This window comes from Blennius ocellaris, assembly GCF_963422515.1.
Source record: "Blennius ocellaris genome assembly, chromosome: 1".
Taxonomy (NCBI): domain Eukaryota; kingdom Metazoa; phylum Chordata; class Actinopteri; order Blenniiformes; family Blenniidae; genus Blennius; species Blennius ocellaris.
In genome coordinates, this window is record NC_137650.1 from 16,810,062 (window position 1) to 16,834,306 (window position 24,245).

Below are 24,245 nucleotides of genomic sequence, written 5' to 3' on the forward strand. Positions count from 1 at the left end.
TAGCCCCCAGCTGCTTTGTTACGTGTTCACTTTTTCAGCCATCGCTCTTATTTGCGATGTAAAATCATCTCCAAAGACGATGTGTGACATTTCAGTGTGGTCTCAAATGACAGAAGCATGAGGTAAGGCGAGAAGCAGCTCTTATTTCAAGCTATCAGGTGACAAATGCCCAGGTGCCGCCTTGTTCCAAGATTCTGTCGACTTTATCGAGATCAGGCTCACCTTCAGGCTCACATTAGTGCCAAGAGGTGCTTGAAAACAATGTTTATGTCCCTTTCCAAAACAGATGACGAATATCTGCATTGTTGTACCTTATAATGACAGTTGACACATTGGCCTCATTGGCCTAAAACAAGATCTAAATACAGTCCTAAACCAGGTCTCAACGCAGTCTAAAACCAGTTCTAAATAAAATCATCATCCAAGTCTAAATACAGTCTAAACCCAGGTCTAAATACAGTCTAAACTCAGGTCTAAATACAATGATAATCCAGGTCTAAATAGATCTAAACGCAGTCAAAAACCTGGTCAAAATGCATTATCAAACCAGGTCTAAATACAGCTTCATACCAGGACTAAAAACAGTCTAAACCAGGTCTAAAATCATGCCTAAATACAGTCCAGAACAAGGTTTAAAGACAAACATTATGAAATAAAATATTTGACTTGATGCGGTCATTCCCCCACTTGTTCACGAGTGGGGGAAAGATGGAGCGTGAGATCGACAGGCGGATCGGTGCAGCGTCTGCAGTTATGCGGACGTTGTATCGGTCCGTCATGGTGAAGAAGGAGCTGAGCTAAAAAGCGAAGCTCTCGATTTACCGGTCGATCTTCGTTCCTACCCTCACCTATGGTCATGAACTATGGGTCATGACCGAAAGAACGAGATCCCGGATACAAGCGGCTGAAATGAGCTTCCTTCGTAGGGTGGCTGGGCGCACCCTTAGAGATAGGGTGAGGAGCTCAGTCACCAGGGAGGAGCTCAGAGTAGAGCCGCTGCTCCTCCACATCGAGAGGAGCCAGCTGAGGTGGCTCTGGCACCTATTTCGGATGCCCCCCCGGACGCCTCCCTAGGGAGGTGTTCCGGGCATGTCCCTCCGGTAGGAGGCCTCGGGGCAGACCCAGGACACGCTGGAGGGACTATGTCTCTCGGCTGGCCTGGGAACACCTTGGGGTGCCACCGGAAGAGCTGGAGGAAGTGTCTGGGGTGAGGGAAGTCTGGGCAACTCTGCTCAGACTGCTGCCTCCGCGACCCGGCCCCGGATAAGCGGCAGACAATGGATGGATGGATGGACTTGATGCGGTGTATTTTCATCAATAGTATTGCATTTAGAACTAGTTTGTTCTGCTGTGAACAGATTTCATGAATCAATCATCTAAGATCTCTGGTTTTAAGATGGGATTAATTTCCTGGAGTGGTAAAACAAAAAATATATGAAGTAATCAGGTCATTAGAAAAGAAAAGAATACAATGAAAACATGAAGTTCTATTTATGTAGCTCAGAAGTAGGAATTGTGTGGCCCTTTAGCTCTGCTGGAAAATGAGTGGCCCATCCCTGATGTGGACTGAAGTTGGTTGGAGTGTACCTGTAAGACAAACACCGGTGATCCGTCCAGCTCCTCGGTCACACTGCCGTAGTACTCGTTGACAGTGAACACTGGAGCCTCGTCGTTCTTGTTCACCACATTCACCGTCACCGTGGTGTAATCTTCCCACTTCCCATCTGAAGCCAGGACATGGAGCTTGTACCTGAGAGAAAATGTTATTAAGAACACACAAAATAAACATTCTTTCTTATATTAACTTCATGGAAACAGTCCAAGGCCACGTTTACACGTACCTGGGTTTCTGAAATAACAGTAATATTTCTCTGTGTTTTGGCCGCGCATTTATACATAAAAGCATCTACGACTCACCACAAATGATTATTCCTGAAAACTCCGGCCACAGTGGAGATCTGGATAACATCCATGTCTCTGTTTGCATCTAAAGGCAGGTAGGTGGATATTTACATCACAATTTGTAACTTCCTGTTTTTTTTTTCCAGGATTCTGATTGGCTATCATGGCTTCATGCTTCTTGCTACACTGGCCCCTACAGGTTTGGCATACTAACAGCAGCTCTGAACCAGCTGCATATATGGGTCAGTGGAAGGACATTTTTTTTTTTTAAACATAGAGAGGGAAAAATCTGTATTTTTTTTTTTTTTTTTAAACTGGGTACATGTAAATGTGGCCTCACACATACATTGGAAGATGTCCATATGCCAGCAATTCAATATTTAGTCCTCGAAGCTGATGTGTCTCAAGATGAAAAATGGTCAAACACAAGATGTGAGCAACATGGACAAAGGTCAGGCTGTGGTGGCTACAAAACAGCTTTAACTGTGCAGCTCTGGGGGGGCAAACCTGAGCTGTAATAATCAGAACATGCCAAAACCCAGTGAGAGGAAATGGAACCAGTGAACCTGCAACAAGGTCATAGGCATCCGAGGAACACTGACACATCACATGAGTGTATGCTGGGTTATGTGGATTGATCCAGCAGAAAATCTACTGTAGTGTTGTAGATGCAGTTCAGGGTGCAGAAAAAGAACTTGGTCTGCAGAGCTGCACAGTTTGAAGTTGCTTTGTGCACAGAAACTAGTTGAACATGACGTGATCGGATGAATCACTCCATCACTATTGGACAAGGAGGATGAGCTCACCTGTGGATGTTATGAACCAGAATGCCTCTGTATTGCATGATTTAAATATTTACCTCCCTTAATGCAACTGAGTCTAATGTCACCATTACGCTCAACAAGGTGCTTCTGTCAGGTTGCACATTTAATTTCCTACGTAATTTTTTATTTCTAACAGTTTCCCTGATAATGTCTGATTGCTGATCTCTGTCCTGATATGTTTCACCTGGTGTCTGTGGTATATATCAGGGAACCTTTTGTCTTGTGCGTCTACGTGGCTTGTGTTCCCCTGTCCCAGCATTTGTTTCTGTAATCTCCAGGTTTTGTGTTCTTTGAAACTTACTAATAAAATGAGTGTTGGCCAACAAAGTCTTTTCAGCAAACTCTAACAGCCCTCATTGGGATCAGGTGTGTTGCAAAGACCTGAACCATGCAGGACACGTCCCCTACAGGACCAGGGTTGCGTTATTAGAAGAAGGACCCTGGTGCTTTAGAAAATGAGTGACTGGGACGTATTGACTCTTGTCATCGTGAGGATGTTTCTTTGACGCACATAAAGCCGCAAACATCCCTCCTTGCAACTGACTGGTACATGTGTGCAGCAAGTAAAACTGGTTCTCGTGTGTACCTGACCTTCAAATGATCCAGACATCAATAAATCAAACCCACCAGAACCTACAGGATCAAGGATCTGGTGGTCACAACTTTATATCAGATAATAAAATGATTGCATTGTGGGAGCAAAAACTTGACCTCGCTGGACATTAGTTTGTATCATCAAACATGTCGAGTAAAATCTCAAAGAATCATCATCCGAGTGTGTCCTCACCTTTTGTTTTGTTCATAGTCCAGAGGCTGGGCGATGAAGATGGTGCCGACTTCTGGTTCCACATCAAACACTCCTCCTGTGTTTCCTGATGTGATCTGATAGCGCAGCTTCGCATTTCCACCTACAGACCAGGGAGACACGAGGGAGCCCCAATGAATTCCGGATACTGACAAATCGCTGTATAATTAAGTGTTTTTGGAGCAGTGGCTTAAACATGGCTGATTCTCTCTGCAGAATGTGCATAATGGCTGCATCGAAGGTCCCAAAGAGCCCATTTTATTGTATTGGCGCCATCAGACTGCTCAAGCTCTTATAACAGAATCAGATATAGAGATTCAATATGATGGAGAGTCTTTAAACATGGCGGGTTGGTCTTTAACACACAAGATATTGAGGGAAATAATATTTATAGCAAAACTGTGCTTAAAAATGATATTGAAATAGATTTTGCTTGAAATAATGCAGAACAATTTGTAATCATTTTTAATGCATGTAATAATTTTACACAATTAAAAAAATTAGGGGAAACAAACATTTATGATTTAAGGTCCAGTTTACACTGTGTTTTAAGGTGAAAATGGAACATTTCAGTTGCGTGTCGAGTATCCGTTTAAATGACAATGGTACTTAGAGTCACTGAAGAGGTGGAACTTTTTCATAACACTGCGATACCATCTCCTTGGATATGGCAGAAACACTGCAGCTGTGCATCCACACTATGGCCGTAGTAAATAGTTCAAATGAGACCTCATTTGCCACAAACCGGATCGATGTTCACAAGGTAAACCAAGAAAGTGATTAGAACCTCTGAAATGTATTTAATCTAAAACCAGAACAACTTGCAACCACAAACAGATTGAAAGAAAAAGCTCAATTTGCAACTACGTGGAGCCATTTTGATGTCGTCAAAGTGTACATAATTAGAAATGGCTGTAATTAGAGGTGCACTGATACTGATACTTGGATACTCTGGTATCGGTCCAATACCAGGCATGAGTACACATAGTGCAGGACTTTGCACTGGGTCGAAGTATACAAAAAAAAGTTGTGGCTTAACACCCAAGACATTCAAACCTGTGATAAAAAATTTGAATAAATAAATCAACTCTCAGACCCTTAAAATAATAAAATATTTGCCCCTGGTACTGTCATCTGTCAGAATTAACACTTTGGTGGAGCACCATCGATTGCTTTGTATTGATATGTCATAAAAGATATTCAGTCAATCAGTGCAAGGTTGTGTGAACAAAAGAGGATAAACACCGTAGTTTCAGCTAATTGTCGTGCAGTGGAAAAAAGCACCAATGCAAGTCATTGATCTGCTGCCTTTCATTGCAGGTACTGCCATATCTACAGAATAAATTGTTTTCTGGAGTCTACAGATAGGACTGAGTCACAAGTGTTTACACTGACAACAGAAGCGGTAAGATTGACAGAATAAACAATTGGGCTGCTTCCTGCAAAACACGCAAACACACAGCGTTAAGCTAGATACCTATGTGTGAAAAATATAAAATTGGTAAATATTTCATGATTTATGACTTAAACTGTTTAAATGGGTAAAATATCTCTAAATATCTCTCACTGTGATTCTGAAGAGTTATAAACTCTGATTCGGTCCCACAATGTGACAATTTATTTACAACAAAGGCTGCTCAACAGGCCCACAATGTATGCAGTATATCATAAACACGAAACTTTCGTGAATCAAAAATGCATGTGTTATTGTATCTGGCGCTATATAAAAAAAAAGTTGATTTGAATTATTAATCAGATTCACAAAGTTAGGAGGCGATTTGTTCGAGGCAAAGCAGAAAAAAACACATCTGACAGTGTCTGAGCATTTTCTATAAGTTGTGTTTCCTCCGTTTCCATGGAGATGGAGCATTTTGAAATAGTTGCATTTTCTGTGACTCTGTGCACTATTGCCATGTAAACACACACTAAAAACAAAACCGGAGTTTTGCATTTTAACTTGAAAACGCTGTCTTGTGAACATTACCAATGTACTATTATTAATGTTGAACTGTGGAATAGTCCATTGTTTAAGGTAGGCCTAAATCTGCTCAAGCTTTCATCCATCTATCATAATGCTTCTTTTTCCCCTCCAAGCAATTTTATGAAAGTCGATCAAATGCTGATCAACAAAATGTTGCCCCTCAATGCAATCACTCCTAAAGCCAAGGTCTGCATCTCAATCACCGCTGAATCTTCCAGACCTAATGTTAATATGAAAGGGGGAGTAGAAACCTCTGAAGACGCGCTGAGATTCAGAGCTTATTAGCAAGATGAAAGTCAAGGAAGGAGAGAGGAGAATGCTCTAATCCAGATCGTTTTGTACCGTCCATCTGTTTTCATTTTAAATGAGACATCAGGGGATATATGCAATTGCATCTCTTCTCACTTCTTCTCTCTCTCTCTCTCTCTCTCTCTCTCTCTCGTTGTATGAATCTCTTAAGTATTTAGAAAACCGCAGAAACCCAAAGGGGAAAAGAAAGAACATGGGGAGTAATACAGCAGTTAGAATAAACAAACAAATGGAGGGAAAATTAATGTTTTTTCCCAGTAGTGCAGTGCGAGAAACGCTTTCATCTCCCTCGGTACTGAACTTTACTGAAACCATAGTGTGAAGGCAGGGCAGGGAGGAGAGTCACAAGTAAAACGCACGCACAGCAGATAGATGCACTAAACATAAAGTTTATAGTTCAGATTTTATGACGAATACATGACTGACGTGATAATGTGTTTGATCTGAGGAAAAATAAAAGAAACAGAAGAGCTAATAAGATAAAGAATTTTGCAAATAAAAGTCATAATGAGCTAGGTGATGAAATTAGCTTAGATGTTAGGTCGCAGGTCGGGGTGCACCGGTACTGATATTGATACCAGTGTCAGGCATTGTATGAAGATAAGCTCCAATCTGTTGGATGTTGTTCAGAGATACAGGTGGAGGAAATACAGACAGTAAAAGAAGTCACAGCAAAACGGCTGAGAACTACAAAACTCGGGGATGCATCGATACCGGTATTAGGTCAGATAGTACTTGTAAAAGATCCCAGATACAACTGAGTGAGTGCTACGTGACGTCATCCATCACCAACATTAGCAGCAGGAAGATGAGAGAAGGGGAATGCCCACGGTTTGAGACAGACTGTGAATTATGTTTTGACAAAATATCAAGAGCAGAAAGAATTGTGTTTTCAGTTGAAAATGTTGCCGTGCAGATGGGGCCTCAGTGTCTCATGCTGATCATTTTAGGTTATACTGATTGGCACTGAACAAAAACATGTAGAGTTACCTATTTTCATGGTATATTAAAAACGGATAAAGTTCAATGATCATTTTTTGTAACTTGTTCTTCAAATACTTTCATGATGTTACTCAAAGCACTGTAATGTAATTTTGGCTTTGTAAACAAATCATCTTTCCTCATCCTTCATCAGCTTCCATTTGATGTGCAACCAAAACTAAAAAGAAAAAGAAGCACACACTGTGGCTTCTTAACATCTCAGTAGGTGATAATGACCTTACTTTAGACTCCTGCTGGCTGTAGTAAAATGAGATATAACATTTGTAAGCAGGAATACGGATTAGGCCGAGCTTTCAGGCCAGTTTTTCCAATGTTTTTAGAAAAGCCAATCACCAGGGGGTGGGTGTGGGGGGGATCGGCTCTGGGTGGGGGGTGGCTCTGCTGGGGTGGGGTGGAGGTGCTGGGCGTCGGGCCCCGGCCGGGTTGCCTGGCCGGAGCGGGCGGGTGTGGGGTCTCGGGGCCTTGGGGGCTGGGTGCCCTCCCGGTCCTGTTGGGGGTGCCCGCTGCGGCGCCGGGGGTGGGTCCTCCCTCCGCCTCCCTCCCCTCGCTGGGGCGGGGGTGGCCCCTGCTGCCGGGCTCCGGGTCCCGCTCACCCCTGGATCAGGGGGAGATGGAGGGCAGTAGGGGCTCCGGGTTTGGATGGACAGCTGACTGGAGATGACCCCCGGGGGGGGGTTTTATGGGACAGGGGCCGGGGGTGTGTGTGTGTGTGTGTGTGTGTGTGTGTGTGTGGGGGGGGGGGGGGGTACGAGTGTGGATTGGTCTGTATGGGTAGGTGTGTGTAAGTGTCTACGTGTGTTTGTGTGTGTGGGGGGACGGTGAATGTGAGCGTAAGTGTATGTGCGTGTGGGGGTGTGTAATTTATATATAATTATGGGTGTGTGTATGTGTATGAGAGTATGTGAGTGTGTGTGGGGGGGGTTTACGCTCCCTAGCCGCTGGCCTCCGGCCGGACTCGTGCCGGGCCATGCGGGTCTTAGACTCTGCTCTTCGGCCGTCGGGTGGGGTGGGGGGCTTCCTGTCCGGGTCCTCTTGTGGTGCCTTGTCGGAGTGGGTGTTGGTCCCCGTGTTCCAGACCGGCCGCTTCGGGGTGGGGCGGGATGGTGCGGGGGGTCCAGCTGGGCTAAGTCCTAGCGATGGGGGGACCTTCTCCCTCTCAGCCCCTCCTACCTTACCTTACCATACCTCATTCAACAATAGGGGCCAGTGGACGGGGCCTAGGGTGGGGGGTCCAGGCCACTTAACTGTGGTCTGCCCCTCCCCCGACTTTGCGCCGCCCACAATTTTAACTACACTTAGGCACGCAGGGTCTTGAGGGGTTCAGCTGGCTTTCGGGGTTCTGCCGCTGGGCAGCGGTAGAACACCCGGGCCCCCGCTACCCCTCAATTTTAAACCGCACCCTAGACACACACATTGCACCACCTCTTCAAAACACAAATACACACATCCACATGCACCCAACACCCCACAGGGTGGAGGGGGGGGGTGGGGGCTCCCCCCAGCACCTCCCGCTGTGGCCCCGCCGTGTTCCGGGGCGGGTGCGGCTGGAGTGCGGGGGGCACGCTAGCTTGGGCGTGGCACCTCCGGGGGGGCTGGGTAGTGGTTCTCCCTCCCTATTCACGGTTGGACTGGTGGAGGACGAGATCCCGTAGTGGCCTGGTGGGGGCCTGGCTGGCGGCCTGGGGAGTGGGGGGCACCCCCCTCCCAACCAAATAAATGTATGTACGTATGTCTGTATATATGTAGATATGTATGTCTGTGTGTGTATGTGTATGCTTGGTGTGTGTATCTGTGTGGGTGTGTATGTATGTCTGTGTGTGTGTATGCGTATGCTTGGGTGTGAGTGTGTGGGTGGGCTGGGATTACCGTATTTTCCGCCCTATAAGGCGCACCTAAATACCTCAAATTTTCTTAAAAGCTGCCAGTGCGCCTTATAGCCCGGTGCGCCTTATATATGGACGATTGTTCTACTCCAGGCTGCTATTTGACAGCTGAACAACTAGAAGCTTTTATTTTGACAACTCTAACTTTGCAACCAGATCTTCAGTGTGGACGAGACTCCGCACAACACCTTAATCACTCATGGTTGCACACCAACGTTCTAACAAACCAAAATAAACTAGATGAAATAATTACTCCCTAAACTGGGGAACAAAAACACAGCATAAACACAATCAACACCAAGCCCAACAACGAGCCACAATAACCTCCAACAACACAAAACATGAATTTGTCGCTGCAAGGCATGATGGGACATCATGCCTTGCAGCGACAAATTCAACCTGAGCTCCTCAGTGCAGCCGATAGAAACTCCCATAATTCATTGCAGCTGTTTGTGGTGTTTTAAATGCAATTATTGGGGGTTCTATTTGGTTTGTGGTGTCGGTAATAATTGTGTTGTGTTGTGTTTTTGTTGCTTAGTTCATATAGTTTAGTTTATTATTATTATTATTATTACCGGTAGTTGTAAGTTGTCAACCAGTAGTGAAGAAGGTTTTGTGTGTAGTGTGGTACTGGCATAGGCTGCAGGTAGGACTATCAAAATAAAGTGTGTGCACCTCTCTGGGTGTTAGAAGCAATGGAAAATGTAACCTTATGGCTTTGAGTTATAAATGTTGCTGACCACTGGTCTGTTCCATGCGCCTTATAGGGCGGTGCGCCTTATATATGAATGAAGTTGTAAATTATGTCAATCAATGTAGGTGCGCCTTATAACCCTGTGCGCCTTATAGGGCAGAAAATACGGTAGGTGATGGGGTGGGGGGGGTGGCTGTCCTCCGGCCGGGCCTGGCTGGGCCTTCACTCTTCCTGGTCTGGGGGGGGGGGGGGGGGGGGCTGGTCTGGGGCTCGGCGGCTGGGGCCTTCTCTTTCCCGCCGGGGGTTGGGGGGATGGTGGGGGGATGGCCCCCGGGGGTGCGGCGGGCTCCGCTGTCGGGGCCGGGGGGCTCCCTGCCCGTGTAGCCTGGGGGCGCTGCGCTGGCCGGTCCCGGCTTGGCGGCTCGGTCGGGGCCCGGGGCTCTGCACCCTTTATCCTTCTCCTGTGGGCCCCTCTGGCCTGGGGGGGGTCCTCTCTCCGCGCTCCGTCTGGTGCCTTCCGGGTTGGGGCGTGGCTCTCCGGGGGGGTTTGTCGGGGCCTCCCTGGATCCGGTGGGTCGCTGGGTGCCGGAGTGGCGGCGTCCGGCCCTGGTGGCCTTGGGCTCCGGGGTGGTGCTGCGGCCCCCCCACAACAGTTCCATTCACATCCAGAGGACAAACCACACACACACACACACACACACACACACACACACACACACACACACACACACACACACACACACACACACACACACACACACACACACACACACACACACACACTCTCCCACTCCTCATTGACGAGATTGTTCTGTTAATTATCAAAACCAAGTTGTTGTTCGCTTTTGTTGTTGTTGTGTTTGTTTGTTTGTTTTATTTATTTATTTATTTTTGTTCTATGTCCTTTTTGTTTTTGCTTTTGTTATAATTGTTGTCATTATTTAGGTCTTTTGCTCTGTTGTTGCTCAGGCTGGTCTTAATCTCATGGCAGTTGGAAAATATTTAGATCACTGTGGTTAATGTATTATCAAAAAAAAAAAAAAAAAAAAAATGTATGTAGCACTAACAAGGGTATTGTATGTATTTTGTATTTTTTGTATTTATTTTGTTTCACCAAGCCTTTCTCTGTCTCTCCTCTCCTCTCCTCTCCTCTATCCTCTCACCCCAACCGGTTCGCAGAATGCCGCCACCTCTGAGTCTGGTTTCTGCAAAGGTTTCTCCTTGTTGAGGGAGTTTTTCCTTTCCACAGTCGCAAACACACCTGCTTGCTCATGTGGATATGTTGGGCTTTTCTATTTTCTCTATAACAGCAAATTGGAATGACTGTAAAGTATTTAAAAATAATAAAAAAAAGAAAAAAAAAGAAAAGCCAATCACTGAATCTTCAGCATGATGTAGTAAAAACACCACCTCACCGCGCTCACATGGTGAAAGTTGGCTGACTTGAAGGATGATGACACCTCAAAATGTTGACACCAATTTTAAGCCAGTGCCGACAGTCATTCTCCCTATTCTGCCTGAATTAAAATGTTATCAAATGCAGTTAAGCCTGAAATCACTGGAATCGTGAGTGGAAGGCAAAAAAAAAATCGACGTACACATTAATTCACCTTCGTTAAACATCCTCACACTTCACAAAGTGCAATCACAAGTCTGATCAGTTCAGTCTTTTTGTTGTCACTTGAATGTCTGTGAACCTGTAATTGGATTGATGCAGACGCCAGCAAGCTGCTAGAAAATGCTAAAATGATCGCCAGTTTTCAAGGGAAAACACATTGGTTTAACATTTTTGTTTAAGGAAACTTTCATATTTACACTGCAATGTTTTGAAAAAAATGTCCATTTACACAAAAATGGCAGAACCAATGTAGTTTCCATGTTGGGCTACTAGCGGGTGCTGCTGTTGGTTTATGTAATGAAATGACTGCTTGTTACTACAGCCGTGGTAGACAGTGTTTCTGCAAACTTTTCTCTCTTATCATGGCAATGGAGTCAGTATATTTTCAAAAACTTCCACCTTGGAAGCAATTTTCAAAAGGTTTCACTCAAGCCTATTAAAGTGCACCACTGAAAGAGAGCTTTCATATCATGTTTTTTTTCTCCACAGCAGGTCCAAAAAAAACGCTGTTACGTTTTCAAAAAGCCACAAATATCAAGGATATAAAAAGCCTATTGATCACTGACGTTTCAATAAAAGAGAGACGGATCATTGACGGAACACTTAAAGAGTAAATTCAATAACTCAAAGTTGGACTGGAAAACAGTTTACTTGAAAATGCTACCAGTTTGCAATTGAATTGTAGCTGCAAAGCAAAACAACACAAAAGAAAAAAAAACATTTTCAAGGACATCCACCAGCTGTAGTTGGCTTCTTCAGCAAAGCTCAACAGTGAGAAAAGCGTCAAGAAAAGGGTTTTCAATCTGAAAGTTGTGAAAGCAGAAATTTGAAAGCTGAAGAGCTTTTTTCTTTTACTTACATTGAAGGCTTGTATCAAATGTACTTTTTTATTTTTTACACTGGCTGATTCAGACATATGGTGGTACTTTTCATAACTCCATGACATGTTTCGTAAAGCTCTACACTTTCTTCTCTCGAAGAAAAAGTAAGTCAGACAAAAGTAGTGAAGCTGGATTCATTCGCTGAAACAGATCTCACCCTCGGATGGCGGTACATTTCTGACTGAGAATCTTAGTGGCCCCATCGTCAGTCCTTTTTGCATGCAATGTTAACACAAGAAATCCAAGTGTAAACGCTAAACTTTGGTAAAGTTTTGTGGGGCCGTTCAAAAACCTTTATCACCGGAGCACAGTGTGCATTAAGTATTTGGTTGGCACTCCTTTTGCCCTTTTGAGATGTTTTTAAACTCAAGGTTGCTTTGATAGATGCTTCCCACTCATCTGTATTATTGGCTCGGGAGTCTCTTATCTTCTTCTTGTCAATACCCCAGAGACACTCTGGTCAGGCCAGTTTGCTAGTCGATCAACCACAGTGATACAATGGTCCTTAAAGCAAGTACAGGTGGTTTGAGCAGTGTAGACAGGTAATAAGTCCTGCTAAAGCTGACTGAAGCATGAACAGTTCTGAAATGTCCTGGAGCACATGCCACAACACTGCATTATCTCTTATCGAGGTAACTTCAGGGATTATCCATGGGTATTCCCTACTGTGACACGTTCACTTCTTACCAGGATAAATCACCCCAGTAATTTAATCTGAAGGTTTAACCTGCTCCGGACTAGATTATGTTCTTGATAAGAGGTCAAAGCGCCGCCTCTTGCCCAATCAGATCTCTTGGAGAGTGACCTGCCCATTCTTGGATGATCCTGATTGGTGCACTGTTTTCAGTTCAATTCAGCTTTGTTCATGAAGCACTAAATACAACCCAGATTTAGAGCTGAGCAGAGCGGAGCAAAGAGGAGAAATAACTTTTAGAGCAATATTTTTGACAAACTGAAACAAAGCCTTGTCACTGAGGTTTCAATGATGTTTTTGTTCTCGTTCTGTCCATAAGGATTGCCTCACAATTTAATGAAACTAATGATAATGATCAGGCCTGACAGAAATATGAATTTATGGAGCACACATCTACGTCATCGTAATTAATTAATATTACAAAAACAACACACTCACACAGGAGGAAACTGCCTCAAAACAACTCGATGGAAAATATAAATTAAAAGGAGAGCAGTGAAGAAACCCTGCCTAAAATGTTTCTGCTATTATAAAGTAAAACTGAATGATCACTGTGCCGTGCCTGTCAGTTTATATTGTCCGGTGAATTAATTTTGTATAATTTCCCGAAGTCATGCAGTTATATAATCTAACAAGTCAGCAATTGTCTGGCTTTGGCAACTGTCTTGCTTTTAGCCTGGTTGATGTGTTTTAATACTTCCTATTTTCAGAGAACTGCTCCTCGATGGTAAAGTAAGCTGTTCTGCAATGTTTCTCCGTGTGTGTGATTGGTCAGATGCTGCAAACTCTGCCCCTTTCAAGTGCACATTCGCACTGATCCCGAAGGCAAACCTCAGAGTTGCTACTATCGAGTTGTTAACCTGTGTCGTATTAATGCTTATCAGGATCAAGCATGTTTGGGTAAGTCAACTAAGGTAAGAGAGAGATATCTTGGATAGGTTTATCACTGGTCATCCTATAGGCCCCTGGTAGATGGTTACATTGACTTTGAACTTGATAAAGCTGGAGTGAAGCAACAGCAGCAGATAACATTGCGCCTGCAGAAACCCCTCACCGGACCTCAGTTTGGATTCTAAACCTCTCCAATCCTCCCCCAGACTCTGGGACCTTTCTTACTAACAAAATAAAAAATATACTCTCATCTGAAAAGAGGTGCCATAGTTGTAGCCCAGGTCTAGGATATATATCTGTGTGGTTCCGCTTGAAGCATTAACTCTAGTTGCACTCCTGTTTGTTTTTCTTCAACCAAATCATCCAACATTTTTTTTTTCCTGCCAGCTCAACTCTGAACAACCAGCTGCCTCCTTGTGCAGCATGTCAATGTCTTCTGTACCATTTTAAAGTTATGACTTTTCTCCATGATTGAGTCTATTGAAAGACCATTTAAAGACTGATGAGACTGTGGACCATCCTTCCTACAGCTCTGCAACTATTCTCAATGATATTCTAATTCATTGAGATCCACCTGTACATGGTACCAAATGCATCCATCAGCATAAATTACAGTGAATTCTTGCACCAACATATGGGCCCTCTATGTAATTAGAGGTAGAAATGTACAGGCTTGGTCTTTTGGCTTGGTTTTAGTAAAACTGTATATCAGATGAAGTCAGGCACGAAAACAAGCAGGGTCACAAACTGTCACCGAACAAATGGACACCAGCACACTGTATGAGCTACATATAGTAAACAGCTAACATAAATTTCACTGTGTTATGTTGCTTGAAACATGTCCCATGAGTAAAAGGAAACACGAGCAATAAGAGCATCTCCGGTGTAAGTACCCTGAATGCTTTATGGCAGCCGAGCACTGAACAATGTAACCACAGCGAAAAAAGTACCAACACCGACCAAAGCCTTAACCCAAAAATTGAGGTTCAGACCAAACCATGGGCTTCCAGTACAGTTGCACCCTTAGTATTTACAATATGTAAATTCCATCCTTTCCAGTAGGCCACCCACCTTCATCCCCGTCGTTGGCGCTGACTGTTAGAATTGCAAAGCCGATGTCAGCGTCCTCGTCCACGTCGACCTCGTAGGACGCCTGAGCAAACATGGGTTTGTTATCGTTCACATCGCTGATGAAAACACGAACGTAGGCCGTGTCTGAAAAGAGAACACACAAAAAATAAAAAATATGTGGTCGGTCTTACTGTGTCAACATGAACATATGTCTTCATCTGCTTTTGGGTGGCAACAGTTCAGTCACTTTTGTTTGGCGTGCACGCACGCACGCACACACACATACACACACATATAACCGGAAGGGAAAGCAGACGTTTCCTCATGCAATTAAACCCCAAAATAATCTCTTTTTTCTGTTGTTCACTACTTTTTTATTACATCTGTCATCTGTCTTGGATATTTAAAACTGTTTTACCATTAAACTCAGCAGCTTCTCCTTTACGTCAGCATCTAACCACAGGCTGGAGCGCAGTACAAAGCACCCTGAGGGCATTAGTGTATGGCTCGATAGTTGAGCAACCTAACATACTACACTTGCTTTGATATCTGTATCAAAACGAGCGTAATTTGCAACACAGCTTTGAGATGAGATAAATTATTCAAAGGAAGGGTGGATGAGTTTGGTATACAGTTCGTGGCACAGATAGTGAGCTAACGCAGGCCTCGGAGCGAGAACAAAAACAAGTCGCAGATGCCGGCGCATCCTCGCACGTGTTGGGAATCTGTCGGAGGCGGGGAGCAACGGAGAGAGGCGGAGGGTGAAAGTGGAGAGACAGATGCAGCATCCGTCTCCTCGTCCTCCCTCGTCCTCTCTAATGATGCCCGCTCAGCCATGTTTTCACACTTCCACAGACATGCATGCGTCATGTACCTTGTGTGCACCCCACACAACAGCCTGAGTAGCATTGCTCTCTGAAAAACAGCGAGTCAACAAGGTTATTTTTGTGGCCACTCGACAACACAACGCTGTCTGGAGTCGGCATGGTCCCCTGATCTTTGGCAAGTGTGTGTACGAACAACAGTGTGTCTTCCTTTCGACGCCTTACTACCAAAACACTTATTTATGCCAGATGTGTACAAAAGTGCCTCCGGAAATTGAAATGTCAAGAAATGTTCATGTTTTGCCATCATATTTTGAGTCAAAGTCTTTTGTTTATTCATGTATTTTTGTAGGGATGCATCTGTACTGTAGACTTTATACCAGGGCTGCCCAACCCCAGTCCCCAAGGGCCCCTGTCCTGCATGTTTTAGCTCTCTCCCTGCTTCAGCATACCAAAATCTAATGATGATGTCATCACCAAGGTTGTGAAAAGGTCCAATAACGAGCCCCTCATTAGGTATGTTGTAACTGGGAGAGAGCTAAAGCATATAGGACAGGGGCCTTCAAGGACCGGAGTTGGACACCCCTGCTGTAGACTGAGGACTGAGCTCACTGCGTGTCGCCACAAGCTCCAGCTCGCTGTTAATGAGTGTATCAGTCACACTTTAATCATGTTTAGCATGTAGCATCACTGGTGTAGGAGCTTGAAACACATCAAGTGGCATGCACCATGGCTGAAATGGCTAAAAGCCTCCTGAATCACTGAGCAACAGCAGGCTAACTCTGCTCATCCAAATGTCTCTTCTGATCTCCTTTTCTCCTTCTCTTGATATTTTGCCAGAACATTATTTTCAATCTGTCTTATGTCATTCTCATTAATATCAAAGCATCTCCAATTTTGTGGACATCACTCGTCTTCTCTTGTCTATCTGCTGCTGATGTTGCAGAACATATGCTAAAAAAGACAACTTTACAATTATGGTTAGGTCTGAGGAGATACTTTCTACGGCCATGATGTGCATGTGCAGTAGCAGCATTTCAGAAAGGTTAGGTTTTACTCAGTTTGCATGGAGAAGGGGCAGTATTTTGATAAAGTTGTGTTTTTCGACCCACGTATAAGATGCCCCATCCAGACCAGAGTTGCACAGGATATATCACTGTTGGCAGCAACAAGCAGTTTCCTAGATCTGATTTACTGTATATCTGATGATTCTTTTTATTACTGGTTTTCATTGACATGTGCAAATGTAATTCTGACGACTTCAGAGCAGGTAATAATCAGTGTAATGATCTTCCTCAGGAGGACAGGACTTCTGGTTGGGAACCAACTCAATTAAACAACACTGATGTATTTATTCCTCTGCAAATAACACAAGAAGCACATCATTGTCTTTTACTTCATTTTGATCAGTATCAGAGTTTCTGCATCATGTTAGAGACAAAGCTGTAAATGATTTCAACAGTTTTCATCTTGCTAACAGGTCTACACGCCTCCTTTTCCTCCATGTTGCAGGTGAAAATCCAAAAGGCTTTGTCACTGCACTTGTTTTCCAAGCGCGGCTCCATCAGAACTGGCAGAGATCATGAAAGTGAACGCTTGCACTCTGATTTATGGCTCCGCCTGTGTTTCATTTCATGCCCCGGCTCAGTTTTCTCTAACATAATTTACAGTTTCCATCCACCTTCTGAAGCCCACATGACACCGCCGCCTCCGTCGATTCTTATCACACAGCACCTCGGGAGTCTGGGCTAATTTTTCATCCCTACATTTGATACACACACACTTATGAACTCCTTCTTATCAGATGCCAATATATTTAATATGATTCTTGATTGAAATCAGAACAGCTTGATTAGCTCCTCCTACATTTTGCAACTCTAAATTGCCCCGTCAACCATCCTTCTACGATCTCATTTAGTATTCGTGATGCAGGGAAAAAATAATAACAGTAAAAAAACAATGCGTTCTTCCAGACCCCCCGCATTATCTGCTCTGCTTAATATTTCACTTCTGTTTACATTGCGACGGATATCACATTGAGGCAAACCCGGAATGACGATCAGTTAATAATCTATGATTGCATTTATTAAAAATATATTCTGCTCTGGTGATCTGCTTTCCCAACACCTCTCTCCATCCACCAATCTGTTTCAACATCTGCTCATTCCTCCCCATCCTCATATGCCAGCACAGTGTGTACACACACACAGAGAGAGAGAGAGAGAGCGAGAGAGAGATAGAGAGAGAGAGAGATGAAGGGAGGGAAACTTTAGCCTCTCTGATAGAGAGATGAGCAGATGTGAGAAAAAACAAAAAAAAATAGGGGTAAAAAGAGGATTATCTTCAATAAAGATTTTGAGCTTCAAATGAAGTCTAAAGAGCAGCTGTCTACACTGCGAGTTCTCTTTTTCAGTCTGCCGCCAACATTAATGTACAAAAGTCACACATGAGGTGGGAAAGATTAATAATACAGTACAATTATATTTATCAATTGGAACCCCCCCTAATTAATACTGTTTTCCCCTCTAATTTCGTCATTATATTTCTTTATTTTATTTATTGTTATTTTTATTAATACTATTATTATTATTATTTTTATTCCACTCAATTTGTTTTAAATCTATAGATTTTGCAGCTGTGCTTTGATGCTTGGCATTGCAGGGGAGCTTGGCCCCCGGGAGTGGGGGGCTCAGGGCATCCCTTTCTCTTAAATATGGACCTCCACTGTCTGGGTCAACCTTAAAGCTGGAGGATTGGCTGCCTCCCATTAGGTTCTGGAAGCTGCCCTCCACATGGCATTCTAACAGCTCTGGGTTGAGGGTCTCCTAAAAATGGTCTGGTGGTGGCTCAGAGGCTGAAAAGGAAACCCGGACAGGGAAAATCAAAAGGAGGATAAAGAAAATAAAACAAAAAATAAATAAATAAATAAATAATAATGGCATAAGAAAAGTGAAAGGGCTAACAAATGCTAACAAATTGCTAATGCTAAAATGTCTATTGATACAAGCTTGTCTCTGCTAACATCTTTATAAATTTTACAAACTGGCAACTAGAGTGCAATAGGTGTAAAACTAAAACCCTTAAACAGTATCAAAAACATAGTGGCGAACTTAATATTGACTTATTAGCATTTTTCAGTCAGCATCTATCATAAGTGCAGAATTACTACAGTAAAATATGGTAGTATTGAATTAGTAGGACACATTATGACCATCAAATACCAATCACATAAATCAAAATGAGCGTTTTTAACCATTTTTACACGACAAAGTCTCCAGTGAAAATGCATTATTTCTGAAAACTATGTAGTTTTTATGTTGGGCCACTAGTTAATGATGTTGTTCGTTTATGTAATGAAACCACAAACACATGCAGCAGACAAAAATATGCTATAAATATTAACAATGGGAATATACAAACATTCCTATGGACAGACAAGACGAGTCGAAGCATTTTTAAAAATCCACCTTGGGAGCCATTTTAAAAAAGTTGCATTTTCAGTGACTCCAGGCAACGCTATTTTGTAAACAGATTCTCAAAAACGTAACAAAAGCTTTGTGTCTTCATTTCAAAACATTGTTGTGCAAGCGAGGCTTCAGTTTGCATTATTAAATTAATGGCGTTGGCCCTTTTTATCAAATTGTGCTCTCATCCATCCAAAGTGGACACTGCCTTTCTTTAACAAAGAAAAGTAAGATGTCCCTCGGTCACTTGTGGTTGCCGCTACAATGCATTACATGTTAAAAATAACACTTCTAAGCAGTATTACATCCCTGCATCAATACGCCATAAAGTGTGTGTACATCTTTTCTAACGATCTGCTTGTAAGTGCAACATCAAATATAAAAGCCTGAATCCTCCACCATCTGCAGCAGCGCTCTTAAAGAAGCACTTTCATCTGATATCAATCTTCCAATGAAGCTTTTAATTTTCTCTGGAGCTCAGAAGCAGTGATGTGATGGACCACACAAGCTCACAAAAGCAAGGAGCCGCACGTCAGATTGCCTCCATGTGGGGCATTTCATGACCGATTTCCATAATCAGGCCCTAAGATCACCACACAGGCTGATTGGACGGCTCTAAACACACACAGCAATCAGCCCGTGGAGCCGTGGAAACGTCTCGTCTGGAGCAGTGACTCATTACTCCAGTCTGATGGGGCAAAGCCGGTCTGGCATAATTATGTCAGGAGAGTATGCCACGCCTGAGCGCACGGGGCCAGCTGCGTGCTGGAGGACTTCCTGGACTCACATGCTCACATGGAATCAGGGGGTCTGAATGCTGCAGTACACATTCAGAGAAAAGGCCAACATTGGCTTCCAATTCTGGAAATATTTAACAACCTTGATCTCCCAAAAAGTTTGAGACAAAAGTCCATTTGACTGGTGATCCAAACTGAAGCAGAGTCCAGTCCAGTGACCAATCAAATGGACTGCTTTCACAAATTTATCTGGGATTTAAATTGTTACACGTCTCCAAAGTTGGAGGCCTTTATTCTGTGTCCAATCACCAGTCAAACAATGGCTTTGAGATGATAAGTAGTCTGTTCTCTCCTTTCATCTTTTTGTTTTTCCCTTGTGAATATCATCATATCATGCACCAGCATTTCACCTGTGACTTAGCCTGCTGTGTCTGAAGCCCCGATTTAACATGGAAAACTTTCGTTGCATTTTTGGTGTTAGTTTACACAACAGCAGTGCTTGGAGCCACTGAAAACGCAAATTCTTAAAAATGGCTTGCAATATGTAACTTTTTGAAAATGATCCATCTCCATGGAAACCGGGGAAAAACACATTTTCTGAAATGCTGCTACTGAGCATGGTCACCATGGCCGTAGTAATGAGCTGTTGTGCACATGCTCAGTATAACAACAAGAACAATGTGTCCTCCAGAGGGACTCCCAGTCCAGATGCTCTCGGGACAGGGCTCTTTTAGTGATTTTTCAAATTCAACTGCAGCCGCAAAACACATATAACCTTTAAAATTAGGCTTCATGCTCAAAGTTTTGGATATGGTTCTAATATATGAAAATAAACTGTTATGTTGCATTTACAGTTTCGATTACAATTTAGAATGGTAAATATTTCATTATATTTTCAGCTGTTTATGGACCACATTTTAGCAGTTTCAAACTTATTTTCCAGCATTTGTCTTGAAATGGATGAAAACAAGATCAAAAGTGTCAAATTTGGGTATGTTTACTGAAACACAAACGTCATTTTCACTTGAAATGATGTCATAAACAGGACCTAAGAGACCTAACTTAGATCAAATCACACTGAATCTAATTTTGAACTCACACTTTCAAAATGTCAATGCGACTTGTTTCTAAGAAGTTCAGACGGTAGCTTGTGTTTTCTGCATCAACTCTTCCTCTAATACCCTCAAGATGTTTGTGGTTTGTGGAAGACATTTTGCTGAGCATAAGCTCTAAAGCATAAGCATTCAGTTCAGTGCTCCATTTAGCACATTTCATGTATTATCTCAGTAAATCAGGCCCAAATATGACCATCAGTTTTCCTTCTCATTGTTCCATCTGAGCTTCAACAGATTGGCTCTAAGAAAGGATACAGATGTTCTCTACGAGTTACTGCCAAAACGTTACGGCGAAGTAAAGCACTCCTCTCACCAACACAGACAGAGCCTTCGTAGTCAACCTTTCTGTGTAAACACTGTACATTTTTTCAAACTGCTTCCGTTTCCGTGATGTGACTGTGCGTAGCGTTGGGTTTCTGTACCTGAGTTGGGCTGGCCATGTTTGCCGGGCCGCGCCGACTCCCAGCCGTCCACAGATTGAACCTCCAACAGGTAGGAGCTTTTGGTCTCGCGGTCAAACACAGCCTGCGAGTAGATGAAGCCCAGCTCTGGCTCGATCCGGAAGTACTGATGGTCTCCACTGCGATCCTCCAGCAGGGAGTAAGAGATCTGAGAGATCGGAGGGGTGGGGGGGGTTATACCAACAAAATACAGTTCATTATTGCCACATTCACACAGTCAGGCAACACCCACTCTGGATCATCCAAACCTGAGAGACTGGAAATTGTTTCTGTGTGCAATGCTTTACCTTCCCGTTCAGACCCAAGTCCATGTCGTTGGCTGAAACCTGAAAAACCAGAGTTCCTGACTCTGCGCCCTCAGTGATCGAAGCCTCGTAGATGGAGGAAGTGAAGAACGGCACATTGTCATTCACATCTGGAAAAGAAAGAGCATGGCAATGTTGAAAATGATAAGATGAAAACAACCTGACTAGGTAGATGGAATAATTCCTACAGTTCATGATGGAAGTATAAAATGACTCGGGTTGCAAAGCGTTCTGGATGTTTGATGTGTCGGCCTCCAGAGCTACAGAGGGATGTACTATCTTTTAGACCAGTGGAGTCAAACTCATGTGATCCCAACAGACCAAAGAACATAAAAAATATCAACTAACTAACTAATCATGCTTTATAAATCGCCAACAGGGAAATTCCTTTTCCACATTGACAAATCCTACTTCTGGGGTGCCAAGCTGCAACCACATTATGGCGCACCAGGGAGCTATTGGGGGGGCAGTGGGGATTGAACCTGCAAACTTCTGATCTGCCTCTCTTACCTCAACACCACCACTGTACGAATCCACAAGTTTCCTTTGGTTTTAGTACAAAGAGATTCGACAACATATCAATAAAATGTGTTGCTTTTACTAATCTTAAACAATTTAAGATTTTGAGAGACACAACATGGCACAAACTGTGATTAGGGGGATACATATAGCATCTCGGCTGCAGCCTGAATGCAAGCAGTATGATGTGAATTTGCAAAATCAGGCATCAAGGATTTAATCCTATTTTGAACAGTAAAGTAGTTATCTTTCAATTAGTAGGGCGTAATGGCTCCTCCGACAGCTGAGTCGTGGCCCATAGATTGTGTGTTTAACATCTTTAAACAGTAAAAGTTTAACTTATTAGAAAGTGAGAAAAGAAAAAGTTGTGTTTTCACATGAACTATTCTTCATTTATTATTATTCATATTATTCCTCATTGTTGGGTTGAAAATACAAAATAAAAAAGATTCCCCCTTAAAGTGCAGCTAAAATTAACTAAATCTTTAGCCTTTAGCCTGGGAACATAATTGACCAGCTGGTGGATGGAGTACTTTTGTTCACATGCCCAAATGATTGTGTAAAATGTCAGTATTGGGAACAGAAAGCAGCAACATGGTTTCTGGGCAACATCAGATGCATGGAGAATATGTCTGTGCTCCCGTAGGCGCCGCATTGACTCGTATCCCTTCTACTATTCTGACCTTTTAACCTCATATTCTGTAGCTGCGCTCCTCTGATGTGCCAAAAGAATTTTGTTGTTTGGAACTTCAGCAGTCTGCCTCCAAATAAAGGGATTTTTGTTCCCTGAAAACATTGCAGCAGTTCTCCTCTCTGAATCAGTTGCTGCAGTGAGATGTGGACGAAATTCTGCAACTACAAACTACAAACTGGAGCTTGAGTCGGTTAATTTAATATCAGATGACATTGTTTATATTTTAATGGTACTTTTATAAAGTCTGACACTCTGAATGGCATTGTTTTTCATTGCCTGTGCAGACCAGTGTTACAATTTTTAATAAAAGAAATGGCTGTTTCTGGTATATTTACTGAGGAAGGCAATGCTTCAATAGAAGTATTCATCAAATCACTGATCAAAATGCCTTTTCAGATATATTATTCTATCATGTGTGTGATTGCACACGTTTGAAATGACACGTCTGAAATTAATAAAAATAAAGTGAACAACCATTTTGTGGTTGTTCACTTTAAGCTTAAGGGTAAATTTGTAAAAAAAAAGAAAAATACTGAGAAAGATAGTCTGAGGCTGCTATTGTTGTTATTGTCCATATACTGAGCATATGCAATAGAACTATTTATTATGACTGTGATGTACACAACCAATAGCAGCGTTTCAGAAAGGTTGTGTTTTCATTTGTCTCCACAGCATTTTTAAAAGTTTCCACTTGGGAGCCATTTCGATAATGTTGCGTTTTAAGTGGCCCAAGGCACTGTTGGCGTGGAAACAAACCCCCAAAACACTACAAAAGCTTCCTATTTTCACTTGAAAATGTGTACACGGGGTCTGCATGTGAATTAAAACACACAATAAGTATTCGGTGTCATTTGTCGTTTCATAGGGTGTTTTTCAAACTCGCTGTGTATTAGTGTTCTGTTATAGTTCATACATGACATTTAAACTACCTTGTTTTTAGCATTACCCATTATATGAGTAATACGTCCTAATAGAGCTTCACGTTTTACAAAGAATGCATAACCCTGCTTCAACTCACATCTGGTGAGACTACGGTTGTCTTCAATGCTTTTAAAGCAACGCGTCAGAAGAATGAGCTGAAGTGTGCTAAGCATCTTTTAGAAATACACAACTCTGCTGTGTATTGTTGGTGCCTGATGACTTCACGGGGAGTATTCAGTGTTTTCATCATCAGACACAGCCGTAAGTCATCTGCAAGCCTCTTCATGTTTTACCACAGTCATACTGTCATTGATTACAGATGCATTAGTAACACTTTTCATCTTGTGGTTATTTTTCGAGGTTTAAAGACAAAGATGAAAGCTTGCTAATCAATAATGGAGAGGGAATGGTTTACCTTGAACCAAAACAAAGTGAGATGGAAGGGTTACATGTTACAGATAAAAACAGGAAGTAGATGAACTACTTGAAGCAGATGAGTTTTTGGCTCAACTGATGTGACGCCGAAAGCATTACATAAATGACTTGAATAGAGTCACACATTAAACCCAATGCTGCTCTGAGTGTCTCCCCCTCCTCTTAGCTTTCTTCTGAGAAAATGTCTTAATCTATGAATTAAAAATGGGGCCCTA

The 24,245-nt window shown here is 42.9% G+C and overlaps 1 protein-coding gene across 1 annotated transcript in view; it reads right to left on the reverse strand.

Moving 5' to 3' along the window:
* Positions 1 to 24,245, reverse strand: part of LOC308132290 (neural-cadherin) — a gene marked incomplete at both ends in the record, with an annotated part of 403,944 nt that overhangs the window by 175,677 nt on the left and 204,022 nt on the right. Inside the window, 5 exons of the mRNA XM_080499326.1 lie at positions 1,588 to 1,750; positions 3,514 to 3,634; positions 14,556 to 14,699; positions 21,118 to 21,304; positions 21,444 to 21,571. Of these exons, the coding sequence (XP_080355452.1) occupies positions 1,588 to 1,750; positions 3,514 to 3,634; positions 14,556 to 14,699; positions 21,118 to 21,304; positions 21,444 to 21,571 (743 nt within the window). The remainder of the gene's footprint in view (positions 1 to 1,587; positions 1,751 to 3,513; positions 3,635 to 14,555; positions 14,700 to 21,117; positions 21,305 to 21,443; positions 21,572 to 24,245) is intronic.